This window comes from Gossypium raimondii, chromosome 11 (genome assembly GCF_025698545.1).
Source record: "Gossypium raimondii isolate GPD5lz chromosome 11, ASM2569854v1, whole genome shotgun sequence".
Lineage (NCBI taxonomy): Eukaryota > Viridiplantae > Streptophyta > Magnoliopsida > Malvales > Malvaceae > Gossypium > Gossypium raimondii.
In genome coordinates, this window is record NC_068575.1 from 285,987 (window position 1) to 300,193 (window position 14,207).

General features: G+C 30.9%; 2 protein-coding genes and 1 pseudogene across 2 annotated transcripts; 1 reads left to right on the plus strand and 2 right to left on the minus strand.

Moving 5' to 3' along the window:
• Positions 1-224: 224 nt before the first annotated feature.
• On the minus strand, positions 225-4,183 carry LOC105761811 (DEAD-box ATP-dependent RNA helicase 57). Its single transcript, XM_012579739.2, has 12 exons — positions 4,023-4,183; positions 3,807-3,924; positions 3,575-3,702; positions 3,399-3,490; positions 2,851-2,947; positions 2,592-2,672; positions 2,275-2,507; positions 1,761-1,955; positions 1,594-1,684; positions 1,188-1,310; positions 845-995; positions 225-743 (listed from the first exon to the last, which is right to left on the minus strand). The coding sequence occupies exons 1-12, from the start codon at positions 4,101-4,103 to the stop codon at positions 535-537; spliced, it is 1,599 nt and encodes a 532-aa protein (XP_012435193.1). The 5' UTR covers positions 4,104-4,183; the 3' UTR covers positions 225-534.
• A 3,154-nt stretch (positions 4,184-7,337) lies between these two features.
• Positions 7,338-9,820, plus strand: LOC105761810 (cell number regulator 8-like; annotated as a pseudogene).
• Positions 9,821-12,555: 2,735 nt separating this feature from the next.
• Positions 12,556-13,454, minus strand: LOC105761809 (fasciclin-like arabinogalactan protein 11). Its single transcript, XM_012579738.2, has one exon. It carries the CDS (start codon positions 13,408-13,410, stop codon positions 12,685-12,687), a length of 726 nt encoding a protein of 241 aa, XP_012435192.1. The 5' UTR covers positions 13,411-13,454; the 3' UTR covers positions 12,556-12,684.
• Between the last annotated feature and the right edge of the window lie 753 nt (positions 13,455-14,207).

Here is a 14,207-nt window from a genome sequence, read left to right on the forward strand (position 1 = left end):
GTTATTTTTACACTTCTATCGCCACATTTTAAACAATAATAATTATATCTTTCCAAACTTTATAAATACTAATATTCTGTTTTCATATATATTTATATAAATTTTATTATTCATTTTAATATAAATTGTGATAAATTCGTATTATTTATTTCTAAAATTATAGATCTATTGTTAACATCAGAAAACAATTTCGATTTTCATTTAAAGAAAAAGGAAAATCAAAATTCTAGGTATAATATATATTAATTTCAATATAGATTAAATAAACTAATGTTTCAAGGGAAGCAACAATTATAGGAACATTGACCCCAAAACCTACAGCTATCAATTTCCTGTTTCATAAAAAAATTGAAGACTTACTAAGTCCAACTGCCGTTTTGGTCCCGATTGAGGCTCCAGTGCCGGGATAATTAACCTGTGCTGCACTTGTTACCTCAAGGATAAAAATCCAATCAGACAAGTTATGAAGTAAAAAACTCTACAGGAAATTTAAGAACAAGAATCCGGTGCAAATAGTTCGTTCCAGCAATTTGTTTACTCTTCTGCAACATCTGGTATGGTTAAAATCGACTCTCTTTTGGGCCGATGCTTCTTCCACCTTAGCTTACGCAAAGCCATGATCCAGGACGGAACCTCGCAGCCGGATGCTGCCATCACATTAGCTATGTTACGCAAAAACGGAACATCATCTTCTGTGTAGAAAGTAATAGCTTCTCCGGTCCTCCCTGCTCTGCCGGACCGACCTATTTGAGAGATTAATTAAACTTCAGTTTCAATAACCACACGAATAAATAAAGACATGGTACTTCCATCTGCTTAAAAAGAAGCAAGTTCTGCAACATACCGATTCGGTGAATGTACGCAGCAGCAGAATCGGGAAAATCGTAATTAATCACACAGTTGACACCTTTGAAGTCCATTCCACGGGCAATGACATCGGTGGCGATCAAAACCCACGTTTTGCCAGCTCGGAAGTCATTAACAACATTTTCACGCTGCATTCAATTATAAGATATCAGGATGAAGAAAATAACCATTCAGAAAGGCAAACTTAAGGTTATACTTCTCGATTATGCACTACAACGAGCACCTAGCCATATATTATGTGAAGGTGAAACATCTTCGATTGTACTTGGAATTCTTTTGTTGGTGCAGCTTCGTTAATAAGGATAGAAATAATCCTTTACCTGTGTTTCAGATAAGTCTGAATGGATGACACCAACTCTAATATTATCAAATTTCAGCTCTTCATACAGTTCCTTTGCGCGTTCTTTGCTTTGTACAAAGATCAAAACCGGAGGATTCAATCTCTACTGTCAAGCATTTTAGAAGATAAACACAAGAATATGGTTAAGACATACTCGAGATAAAAAAAAAAAAAACCTACATGAATAACGAGAGAAAAGAACACGATTCCTTTACAATTATATCCTAAACCTCTATCAACTAGAAAACCAAACACAATTTTCAAGGGTAAATAAGATGGATTGTCTATGTGATATATAACATCAAAATGATACAAAATGTTTCTTTCTCAAACAATAATAGTTGCAAGAGAAACAAGCTTTCTTAGCATTCGTATAATGAGCATACCTCTTGAAAACTTTGCCGAAGAGCAAGTAGTTTCCCTTCTTCAGTTCCAGCAAAAACTAACTTTTGATTAACAGATTCAGAAGCCGTATTCCTGGATAAAATAACAAAAAGAAGCGTGTCAAAAAGTATTTATCTTTACTACTGAAAAATTATAATCTCATGCTTACTTTCTGCCAATAATAACGCGAACAGCATCATGCATTATGGTGCGTGCAAGTTCCTCAACCGAATCAGGTAAAGTAGCACTAAATAATGAGCGTATAATCGAAGGATTAGAACATGCTTTAACCACAGAATCAATCTGCTTTATCAAGCCAAGCTCAAACAGTTTGTCGGACTCATCCAGGACAAGATATTCAACCCTGAAGAAAGAAAAAGACATTGTATAAAGAAAGCAATGTTCAACTATGAACCTTTTTTTCGTTTTAACAATATCAACCCTGAAACATTCGTAAATTGTTCTAACCATTCAGATTAAAACAAAATGTTCTGATCATAGTTTTCTCAAAATCATGAGTGCACTAAAAGCATTCAAATAAATTGCTTATAATAAACCAGAACTAATCCAATAGTCGAAAGAGCTTTTAGCATCTATGTAACTACATACTCATCCTATTGGTCTCTCTACAATCTAAGATGAGAAATTAATTGTATCCATAAAGACGATTATAAACGCCAAACCTGCTCAAATCAAGTTTCCTTTTCTTGATAGCTGAACTCAAGCGAAGTGGCGTGGATATAAGTATATCACAACGCAGCTTTGTCAAATGCGCGCTTCTTATGAGCTTTTTAGTCAACAGTTTTATATAAAATTTATTTCCTTCTGCAAGTTTTTTACACTCTCTGGTCGTCTGAGCAGCTAGCTCACGAGTAGGACACAGTATAACAGCTCTCACACCTTCAGTCGATGCATGCTGATATATGAAGGAAGCTAATCAGGAAACATGACAGCATTTTTTTGCCAAAAAATGGTTATCAGGTATTCAAAAGAAAGATACCTTGAGTTTCATAAGCATAGGCGATACAAAAGCCAAGGTTTTTCCGGACCCAGTTGGGGCACAAGCAAAGCATTCTCGACCCTTGCACAAACAACGGCAATACATCATTTCAATTTTCAGTTTATGAGAAACTATAGCAAATCTATATAAAGCAAAAACAACCAAATACTGATCCTTTCACTTAATAACCTAATTTCCCATAAAAGAACATTAAAGATGATAGAAAAGAAAGCAGTAGGAGTTAAATAAAAGAACATACGGATAGAAGAACCGGAATAGCCTGTCGTTGAATTGGTGTTGGCTCTTTAAATCCAAGTTTAGCAAAATTGTGCAATAAATAAGACTCACATCCATATCTGCAGAGAAACCAAATTTAAGGAATAAAGGATAAATTTAAGAAAGGATAAAGAACAAAACTATACATGAACTTCAATCCAATGTGCAATGCCATGCATGAACTTTGGTTTTGTGCAATTTTATACAAGAAATTTTTATTTGATTCAATTTTTACAAACCACTAACAATATTATCAAATTAACACCATTTTACAAATCACTAACAATATTCATTTCTTTAAATGTGTACATTTAAATCAAAATCTAAGCTTCATGTATACATATGAACCACAATTCAAGTTTTACGTGCATAATTGCACCAAATCAAAACTCATGTATCAAACAGCATATTGGAGCAATGTTCATATACAAATTTGATATTTATCCCTTTAAGGAAGAGCTTAACTCATAGCAATCAAAGGCAAAGTCAAATGTCAGCTAAGCTAAAAACACTTCACAATGGAACACGTACACTGAGCTTAAGTCTGCGAAACTCTTCAGTGGAGACGCAACTTTATTCCCAGAGACATGAATATTATACTGTTTCCGCAAAATCGAATCTGCCTAGTCTCATCAACAAAATAAGAAAATTACAACAAATATAGTGCACAAAATAAGCAATTTATGCATGAATTTTCAGAAGCAAACCTCCAATTTTAGGTTTATTTTCTTCTTTTCTTTAGAAAGATTATCTTCTCCCTCATCTGTTTTGTTCTCTTCGCTTATAACCAGTGCTTTTTTTGAACTCTTAAAGACATTAAATCCTTCTACCGCTTCTACATTCCAATCAAGCACACACACGAAAACAGTTTCTCATGAGGATTCAATATAGCCGCCAATTATTTTTTCAAAAAAAAAACCGAAGAAAAAGAAATAATACCTGAAGCTGCTTGTTTACGCTTTCTTTTTTTCGTAGAAACCGTAACTTCCTCTGAACCTGGATTTACACGTTCGAACGAACTCAAATAATCCACTTCATTTTCAGTTTCTTTTTTCTCCTAAACCAAAAAAAAATTGACGAAAATAAATATTCGTTTAAACACCGAACTCCATAGTAACACTGCGAAAAGAAAAGATAGAGAAAAGAAGAACAAACCTTAAACCGGGCGATCTCGTCGGCGTACTTCTTTTTGTTGAAGATAGTACCGGCGAACAAGAAGGAAGCGGCTTTTTCCATGGTTACGGCGGCGGCGATGGTGAAGTGAGGGTTTCGGTTTTTTCAGTTCGATTCACACGGTTCTCTCGCTTTTCTCTAGTGTTTTTTGCGGCAAAATTATAATAAAAGGTCGAATAACAAAATTCCGTTTATCATATTATTTAGGTTAAATTTTGATTTAAGTCCCTATACTATGCTAAATGTTGATGTTTAATCCTTTACTTCAATTTGATAAAACTAGAGATGAGTAAAAAAAAAACCAAAAATCGATTTGAATTGAAGTGTTTGGTTGATTTTTGAAAAATACGTTAAAAATATATGATTGTTTTTATGTTATTTTATTTTATTTTTTATGATGTAAAAATAATATATATAATATTGAACTGAACTGAATTATAATTGTCTATTCTAAAAAAAAAATGGATCAAATCGAACAAAACCGAACAGATCCCTACTTGTCGCTTTTATGTTTTTTTTTTGGAAAAATTATAAAAAATGGTGAATAAAAGTAAAAAGATCTCTTCCGTCCATCTCTATATCGATATTAATCAAATTGATTCATTTCAAAAAAATCGAAGCAATTTAGTTCATGTCCATTTTAAAAGTGAGCAACTAATGAGTAATGATAATTGATCACAACATTAACGTTTTTCATCAATTTTACATAAATTTAATTGGTATAATAACAAATTCAGCTCTCGTAATTTACACATTCTACCAATTTAGTCGTGATTTAACAAATTTAGCCCGAAATATTTTTGTAAATGTTTAAATATTGAGGTTAATTTTGTTTTTTTTATTATTATTTAGAATCAATGCCAATTTAACAAAATATGTAAACATCGAGGGCTATTTTTTTATTATACTAATCAAAGTTATGCACAATTGACAAAAGACGTTAACTTTCTGATTAATTGTCCTTAATTGCTCACATTCAAATTTGAGAGGGGTTGAATTGCTCCATTTTTTGGGAGGGACTAATTTGCTCAAATTCAAATTTTAAAGGGATCGGAGAGGTGTTTTTTACCCGCGAATAACAAATAACTTTTTATCATATTATTTAGGTTAAATTATGTTTTAAGTCCCCCTAAATGTTAAAGTTTAATCCTTTGTTTTAATTTAACATAATTCAGTGCTCTATTTTTATAATAACTGATTGCACCAAACATCTCCAAACTATGAACCTCGTTTTGAATTGGTCCCAAAAATAAAAATGCTCTAATTGCATCCTTAAACTATCGATGTTATATTAACTAGGTCCTTTTCATTATTAAAATAACTAAATTTAAAATGAAAACCTTGAAGAAATAGATCATTGTCACGTAACTTTTAAAAGTAAAAATTAAAAATAAAAAGAGCGAACAATAAAGCTTCAAGAAAAGTTTTGAAAACCTTAAAACTAAAACTTTTAAAAATCTATTTTACAATATTATTTTTTCTTAAAATTTTCATTTTAAATTATGTCACACAAGATCTAATATAACATTTAACAATTAAATTAAAGATTTGTGGCAAAAGGACCTAATTGACATAACATTGATAGTTTAGAGATATAATTAGAATAATTTAAAGTTTAAGGACCAATTTACAATGAAAATAATATTTTGGGGATGTTTGGTGCAATTAACTATTTTTATAATGTCATAGTGAGTCCAAATTGATAAAATTGTTAGTTGTTGTAGTTGTGAATTGGATCTTAATTCAATTCGCATCATTGTTGTTGCAACAACTTAGAGAACGTGAGTTAAAACATGTTCGAGCGCATAATATCATCCACTTTAGAGATTGAGGGTTATGGGTAGTTTAGGCATTGTATAGAAATTTCAATTAATCATGTTCAATTTAATTGACAGGTCAAGGACTAATTTGATAGAAAGTATAAAGTTGAAGGATAAATTTTTGTATTTTTTATCAAAAGATTTAAATGATTTTCTATTTTATTGTTTGGTTTTATCTTCTTCTTTTTAATTTGTTAGAATGATAATTAATTTGACAGAATGTAAAATGTGTAAAGTTGAGGAATAATTTTGTTGAATTTTTAGAATGATGACAAAATTGATAAGACCTATAAACACCATAGAGTTAAAATTATTATAATGCCAATAAAAATGTCATGTCAATATTTCATTAACGGCCAAAATATCAACGGCCAATAACATTAATGGTTAAATTGAAAATTTTTTAAATTAAGTGAACAAAATAAAAACACATTAATAATTGAGTGACTGCTGATGTAGTTTCTCCAAGTAAATTTAAAAGGTTAAAATTGAATTAGAAATTATTAAGGGATCAAAAAATAATTGTACTGTCGTACTAATTTATAATTTTATGATTTTCCAAGACACCTTAGAAGAAATTTTACTATTTCGGGATCAAGGCTCTAGGGGTGTGCATAATTCGGGTAAAACCGAAAAAATTCGGTTAACCGACCGAATTCGGTTAATCGGTTGGTTAACCGAATTTTTTCGGTCGGGGGTCGGTTAATTTTTTTATGATTTTTCGGTTAACGGTTAATTCGGTTCGAAACCGGTCGGTTAACCGAAATTTTTCAGTTAACCGAAAAAATTAATAAATAAAATTATCCAACCCAGCCCAAACTCAATTACCCAACCCAATAAAACTAAAACTAAAGTTTACCCAATTACCCAATCCAATAAAACTAAAACTAAAACTAAAAGACAACCCAATTTACTAAAGTCTAAAACCCAATTTACTTTAATAATTTATAAATTTTGTAAATTTTAAAATAAAAATAAAAAATTCGGATAATTTGGGTATTTTTCGGTAATTGGTTTCAGGTAATTTTTAACCAAAAATAAAAAATATATAATTTTCGATTAATTCGGTTAACCGACCTTATTAACCGAAAAAATTTCGGTTCGGTTAATTTTTTTTAAAAAAAATCGGTTCGGTTAACGGTTAAAATTTTTGAAAGGTCGGTTAATTCGGTTATAGTAATTTCGGATCGGTTAACCGAATAAACACCCCTACAATGCCCCCATTCAAATCGCTTATATATTTGAAATTTTTATTTTTTATCCCATTTATTTGAATACCTTCCGATTTAAAATTTAAATATTATTTAATATTTTATAATATAAAAATAAAATATCTTATTTTTAAATTAGAAAAAAACAAAGCACTATATAAATTTTTTTTTGCACTTATGTAAAATATAAAAAAATGTGTAAAAAAATTAAAATTTAGATAATTTGATTAAAATAGTATGATTTAATTTGGAGGAATAAGCTGGCGCTAAAGTTCCTAATTTGGTTCCTTTTATTTTTCTAAAAATTTCCGTTTTCCTTTTCAATTTTTAGATCCAAATCTATTTTTAAAAATTTTTTATTTATTTATTTTTCAGTTTTTTAAAATTCAAATCTTCAAAAAGAAAAAATGGAGGCTTACCATGGGAGAAACAACGATCCAGAGGAATCGACTCATCCATAGAGCGAACAAGTTGCCGAAGAATATGTGAAGAAGAAGCTAAATGGTCGAAAATCGAAGGAGGCGACCGCCGATGTGGTAGCTTCACCGGATATTTTACGACGGCGATGGATTTGGGTGGACCGCCAATGGGCTTCCGTTGGGGCACGTTATCGGAGAACCCATGGGCCGCTCCCAATGGAATTCTTCCCTCTTTGCTGCTTCTGGTCGTAACGATAAGTTTTGCAGCAGCGACATTGAAGTTTGTAAGTCTTTATATATAGAATTGGATCCAAATTCTGATAATATAATTTGAATCATGTTTTTTTTTTTAATGTTTTATTTATCAAACATGCAAATGATTGACATAATTTATGAACTTTTATTGCCTGAGTCAGGAGAATGTAAACTTAAGCATAATATATAGGATTAATAGCAAAAAATGACCATTGTTATATTTTGGATCAGGTTTACTTGGAAGCATGGTCCCTTGTGTGCTTTATGGAAGCAATGTTGAAAGACTTGAGTCTGCTCCTGCGACCTTTGCACATCATTGCTTGACTTACTCTGGTCTCTATCTGGTTGGAAATACCTTATTCGGCTGGAATTGTCCCGCACCGTAGTTTTCACACCGTAACTGTGTCGCCGTTCGCAAGTTTAATCTAGAGGCAAGTAAATCTCATCCTTCCATCTTCCTTCAACTTTGCTTTTTTTTTCTTTCTTGTTATTGATATCAATATCAAGTTGCATATTAAAGCATAATGTGGGATTGCATTGGTTGTTTTTGATCTAATTCGTGATTTTGGTTTTAATTTATTCGTGTTTGATATCTATATCTTACATAAATTTAATTTCCCTTGTTCTTTTTAGTGGTGATGAAGTCCATTGTTATGTTGTATCCTCATTTTCATGCTCATTGTTGTTGTAGGGCGAGGGATCTTGTTAGTTGATCCCTTTGGTTGCATTTTTATGCATGGAATCAAAATAATGATATAAATTGAGCTCGAATTTAATCTGATCGGTTCATTTAAACATCTTTAAGAGATAATATCGAGTTAAGATAAGATTTGAACATTATAATTTGTAATCTCTTCTCTTATTTATTAGCTTATTCATGAGGAGAAATAACTAGGGAGTTTTATATAGGTAATCAAAGTAACAATATGAATTGAGCCACACTTAATCCAGTTTTGTAAGTTTAGGATTCGAGTCCTTACATTTTCGGATTGTTTATGTAGAGATAACTAGGACTTCTATGCATAGAACCAAAATAAAAATATGAACTAAACCCAGTTTCAATTCAGTAAGTTCATGCAATAAGCCTTAAGAGATAGCATCGAGTAAGTTTAAAGTATAAATTGCAACATTTTATAAGAATCTTATGCATGGCATTTGAATCTCAACATTTATATTCTCTGGGTGGGCTTTAATGGAGGCTAAGAGGTGCCTTGAGCCCCCAAAATTTTGGAAAACTTTATTTTTTCTTTGAAATTTGTTGAAAAATTTAATTTGGCCCCCTTTTATATTTTTGAAAATTTTCATTATACCTTTTAATTTTTTTAAAAATTTTGATTAAATTCTTCTAATTTTTTCGAAATTTTTATCAATCTCACAAAACTTTAAAAAATTTTAATTAGACCCCTCAATATTTAAAAAAAAAAATCTCATCAAATTCTTAAAATTTTTGAAAATGTTAACTAAGCTCCCGAAATTTCATCTCAAGATCCGCTACTGTTATGAACCAAACCTCGTCTTAGTCCTGTTAATTCACGTTATCATCTTTGAGAAGTAACATTCGATAAGTTTACAATTTGAATTACATAAAAGGTTTCCGAGATTTAATTTTGTTATTTTTGGATAAACAAAAAAAAAAGGGCTCCTTTGAGGCACTGAATGGGTCATGTGGATGCTGTGGTAGTTGTGTGGAAAATGAAGTGCGACGTGAACAATGTGAATCAGCTTGGGACTTTGCCTCATCCCGGGCTCGATTCTCAACCTATCTTGGTCATGGTCCCTCCCAGGGACCAGATTATGGGTGGTTGACCCTAATTACATGCTTCTGCCCCTCCGAACGGATTCGAAGGTATAAGTAGGGACCTTAACCTCTTATTTCTTCGAACACTACTTGAATATATAATTTGATAAAATTGCAGTTTCATCCTTCAAAATTCAATCTCGGCCCTTAACATAAAATTTTCTGACTTTGTTACTATTTACTACCATGTCCTTGCTTTGTCAATGATAGTATTGTTTTATAGATATATGTATATATATGTGTGTGTATATATATATAGCACATATAGGTAGATATGTGGAAGATCTTTTGAATCAATGAAAATTATTGTTTTATTTTTATATTACTAATTTGATATTACAATAATATTTTTATTATGTTATATATTATAACTTTTACTAAATTATATATTTTAATACCCATGTTGGAATTACACTTTTAATATATGCTCAATATGTAAAACTTATTATTTGAAATCAACAAATATTCATTCGGAAATTTCATATCGAGGATTAAATCATAAATTTAAATATTTTTTGAGTGGTGTAAATTTAAGTCTTTTAATGGTCTTTTCCAACACTGTAATGCTGAGAAATCATGCATAATTAAATTAATCTGTAATGCATTGTCATGATTTTTAACATGTATGAATTTTATCTGTTTATGTACTATATTTTCCATCACTTTATAATGATATATTTTAATTATATTTAACTATTTAAATAATGAACATTTTACTTTAATTACATGACATATAAATACATTATTAAATAAGTTTTAAAAAATAAACACGTAATAACATTGAGTTTCGATTAGATCGGAATTGAGCTGGATCGGATCCTTAGACAAGAGGACAAAGCTTTTCCAATATTATTTTTTTAAGCTAAATTTGACCTTTAACCTTCTAAATAAAGTCGAATTTGAGTTTTAACCTTTTAAAAAAAGTTGAACTGTTATTTTCTGAATGAAAATATTGACTAAAATGTTAAAATTTTAAACATACTAACCTTTATTTTTATTAAAAATAATTTAGTTTTTTTGAAAAGTTAATGACTAGATTTAGTTAGAAAAAGAACAATGACTTAAATGACAAAACATATAAATATTAAAGATTAAATTTAATATTATATCAAATTTTTATCAACAAAATTCAGATCATAGTCTTAACTTCGAACTCCTTATTATTCCAACCACTAGAATGTTGTAATTAACTTTAGGAAATTTAGCCGATTGAGTCTTAATTCAACTGGTATCGGCATTGTTGTCAGTCCACAAGGATGTGAATTCGAATGTATAGAAGTGCATTATTCTTCTATTTAAGGGTTGGGGGAGGAACTACAGGTAGTTCTAAACATCATATAAAAAAGAACATATATGATACCAGCTTATAATAAGATTAGAGGTGCTCATGGGCTGGGCCGGGTTGGGTTCGGGTCGGGCCCATAAAAAATTTCGGCCTGCATACTAGGCCCGGGCTCGGGCCCGACCTGGGAAAAAATTCTTAGGCCCAAGCCCGGCCTGGCCCTTTTTTTAAATAAACACCAATTTTTTAAAAAAAGTATTTTTAAAATATTTTAAAATTTAAAAAATATAAAAATATTTTTTATTATATATCCGGGCCGGGCCAAAAAGTCATGCCAGAGGCCCGGCCCATTTTTTAAACGGGCCTATTTTTTTGCCCAAACCCATATTTCGGGCCTATATTTTTACCCGAACCCTCCCATATTTCGGGCGGGTCGTCGGGCCGGCCCGCCCGGCCCTTGAACACCTCTAAATAAGATTAATGTTATAAAAAATTTGAGCAACTTGATTAAATGTGGAGCCTTTCTTCATGAATTCTTCATCTTTCATATATGAGCTAAAAAGTGAAATAAATAAATAAATAAATATATTGCTTAGCTTAGAAGTTCAATATTTCATATATAATTTCAGTGGGCTTTACTTCATTAATTATTAGTGGCTACCAAAACAATTGGCATTTTTCTCTAATAAACTTGATTGTTTTTTTTTTTAAAATATAGACAGGTGCATTTTATTGTTTTTTTCTTTTTAACAATGTGACAGCTTGCCACTGCATGGACAAACAATTTCTTTGTTTGGTAGTTGAATTAATTTTTAGTAGTTTTTTAATCGAATCGATGATTTGATCAGTTTAATCATCGATCTCGCTTAAAAAACATTGATTATAATAAAAAGAAGGAAAGTACGCAATAATAACATCAAAATTTGAACCCTTTAGATCCGAGGGTGTCAATAAGAGAATCTTTTAACTATTGGTCTAAGGGAGTGGGGTGTACAAACAAATCTTGTTGATGTAATCTCTGTAATTTGACTCGGTGTAAAAAAAATTGTCTTAAAATTTGTAATACATAGATGATTGTATGAAATAACCAAATTTAAATTATGACTTAGATTTTAAAAAATAATTTTTTTAATTTTTAAAACTTTAATTGAATCTTTAGAGTACTATTATCGAATCAATCAAACATTGTTAATTTAAGGTGAGTTTGGATGAACGGTGCGTTTACTTGCGGTTAGTGTAAAAACAACGATGGCAGTGAGATTAGATTCTGTAGCGTGAGACAAAAAGTAAGCTAAACATACCGCACCCAATCGCCCATCCAAAACCACCATTTGTCGTTAGCTTGCGCATTAAAATTTAACTTGAATTTGGCACAGATTATGTTCTAAGTTCATTTACTCTTCGTAAATTTAGAATTTAGTCCTTTTACTTTAATTTTAAAAATTTTAGTCTGATTTTTTGGATTTAAAAAAGTAAGTCTAATTGTTAACACTGTTAAAATTATTCATTTATTGCAATATCATTTTTGTTACATAACTACTAAGTGAGTATTTAGAAAAACATCAAAAGAGAATTTAACAAAAACATTTTAATTAAATTAATAATTGAACTTGTATTTTTATTTTGAAAAATAAATAATTAAATTTTAAATGTACAAAAATAGATTAATATATTAAAATTTAAATTTATTTATTTTAAATATATTTAAATTTTAATATTTAAGGCCTAAATTAATATCGAAATAATAATTATTTATTGCATTTTTCAATATTAACAAACAAAAAAATCAAATATTTTTAATCACAATCACAAATTACAAACAGTAACACAAGCATCGCATGCAAAAATAAAATCCAAAATCAAAATCCCCCCAAAATAGCCCAGAAAACAGCAAATGACGAAAAACCCATTGCCAAAGCATGAAATTTCAAGCTCACCGCACCAGCTGCATCAGCACCCTTAACCGCTGTTTTAGGACTCGAAACCAAACCACCATTCTCCGGAACAACTGGCGCCGGAGCCGGCTCCGGCGCTGTCCCAAAAATCTCCAACGGCAAAAGCACCTTATCCACCTGGTAAACCGCGATCCTCCGGTCAGAAAACACGCTATTCTCCACCGTCGCATTCACCACTCCGGTCGTCACATTCACTTGGTTCCCCTCCGCCGTCACATTAAGCGGAAACTTCCCACCTTTAACATCCCCAGCTTGGGTTCTCAAAGGGTTACTGGCCGTTTGAAACTGCGACGTCGACATTAACGTCGGGAGTATATGGAACTGAACCAACTGAAGCTTCTCTTGGTCGGAAAGTGAGTTTAACGTCCCGGATTTGAGTCCGGAGAACGCGTTGTCACTCGGTGCAAACACCGTTATCCCGTCGTTTGGGTCCGGTGTGCTTAGCTGGTTGTTTAGTTGATCAGCCACCTGTGTGGCTTTCAATAGCTTGATGAAAGTCGTGAATTGGCCACCTTTTTCGAGGATGGAAGTGATGTTGTCCACCTTTAACGGTGGCGCCGGAGCTATTTGAGCTAATGTTTTATCCCAAAAGAAGAAGAAAAGAAAGGCAAAGGCTAGCAGCTTTCTCATTGTCTCTTTAGGGTGTGTTTTTTTTTTGCTGTGCTATGGTTTGTTCTTGTTTATTGATTTCTGTTCATAATTTCATATATATATATATATATGATGGATTGTTAATATAAATGTTAGGTAAAAGGGGTAGCTTTGGTTGGGACATATTTTTTTGTTTGTTTTATTTAGGGTTAAAATGTTTCAATCAAAAGTGGGGGGAGATTGCTTTTGAATGAAGAAGAGAATAGGATTATTGGGATGAGATTTTAATGTGAACCTATACAATTTTATTTTCAAGAATTTAATTTATCAATTTTTAGATTTTAGATTTTAAATTTAATTTTTATTAAATTTTTTGTGTCACATTTCAAATAAAAAAATATACTCACCCAAGAATCATATAATTAAAAAATGATGTTATAACGAACTTGGATAAAACAATATTAATAGTTGGACCTAAATTTTGAAATCTAAAAATATAAAGACTAAAATCTTGGAAATAAAAGCACATGAATTAAATTTCAATTTTTCAAAGAGTACAAAGACTTATGACATAGTTTAACATATAAATATGTGTGTGGTAAACGGACCTTTTGGACTCTCGGTTTGATATTGAGCAAATTATTACTCATAAAAACAAAGTAATTTGATATTTATCAATTTTGAAAATGAGCATCTAAGAACAATTAATCACAGTATTAATGTTTTTCATTTATCTTACATAGTTTTGATTGGTTTAATACTAAATTTGGCCTTCAAATTTTGCACATTTTGTCTGTCTATATATTTGAAGCCAGTTTTTTTATATATTCTTTTTT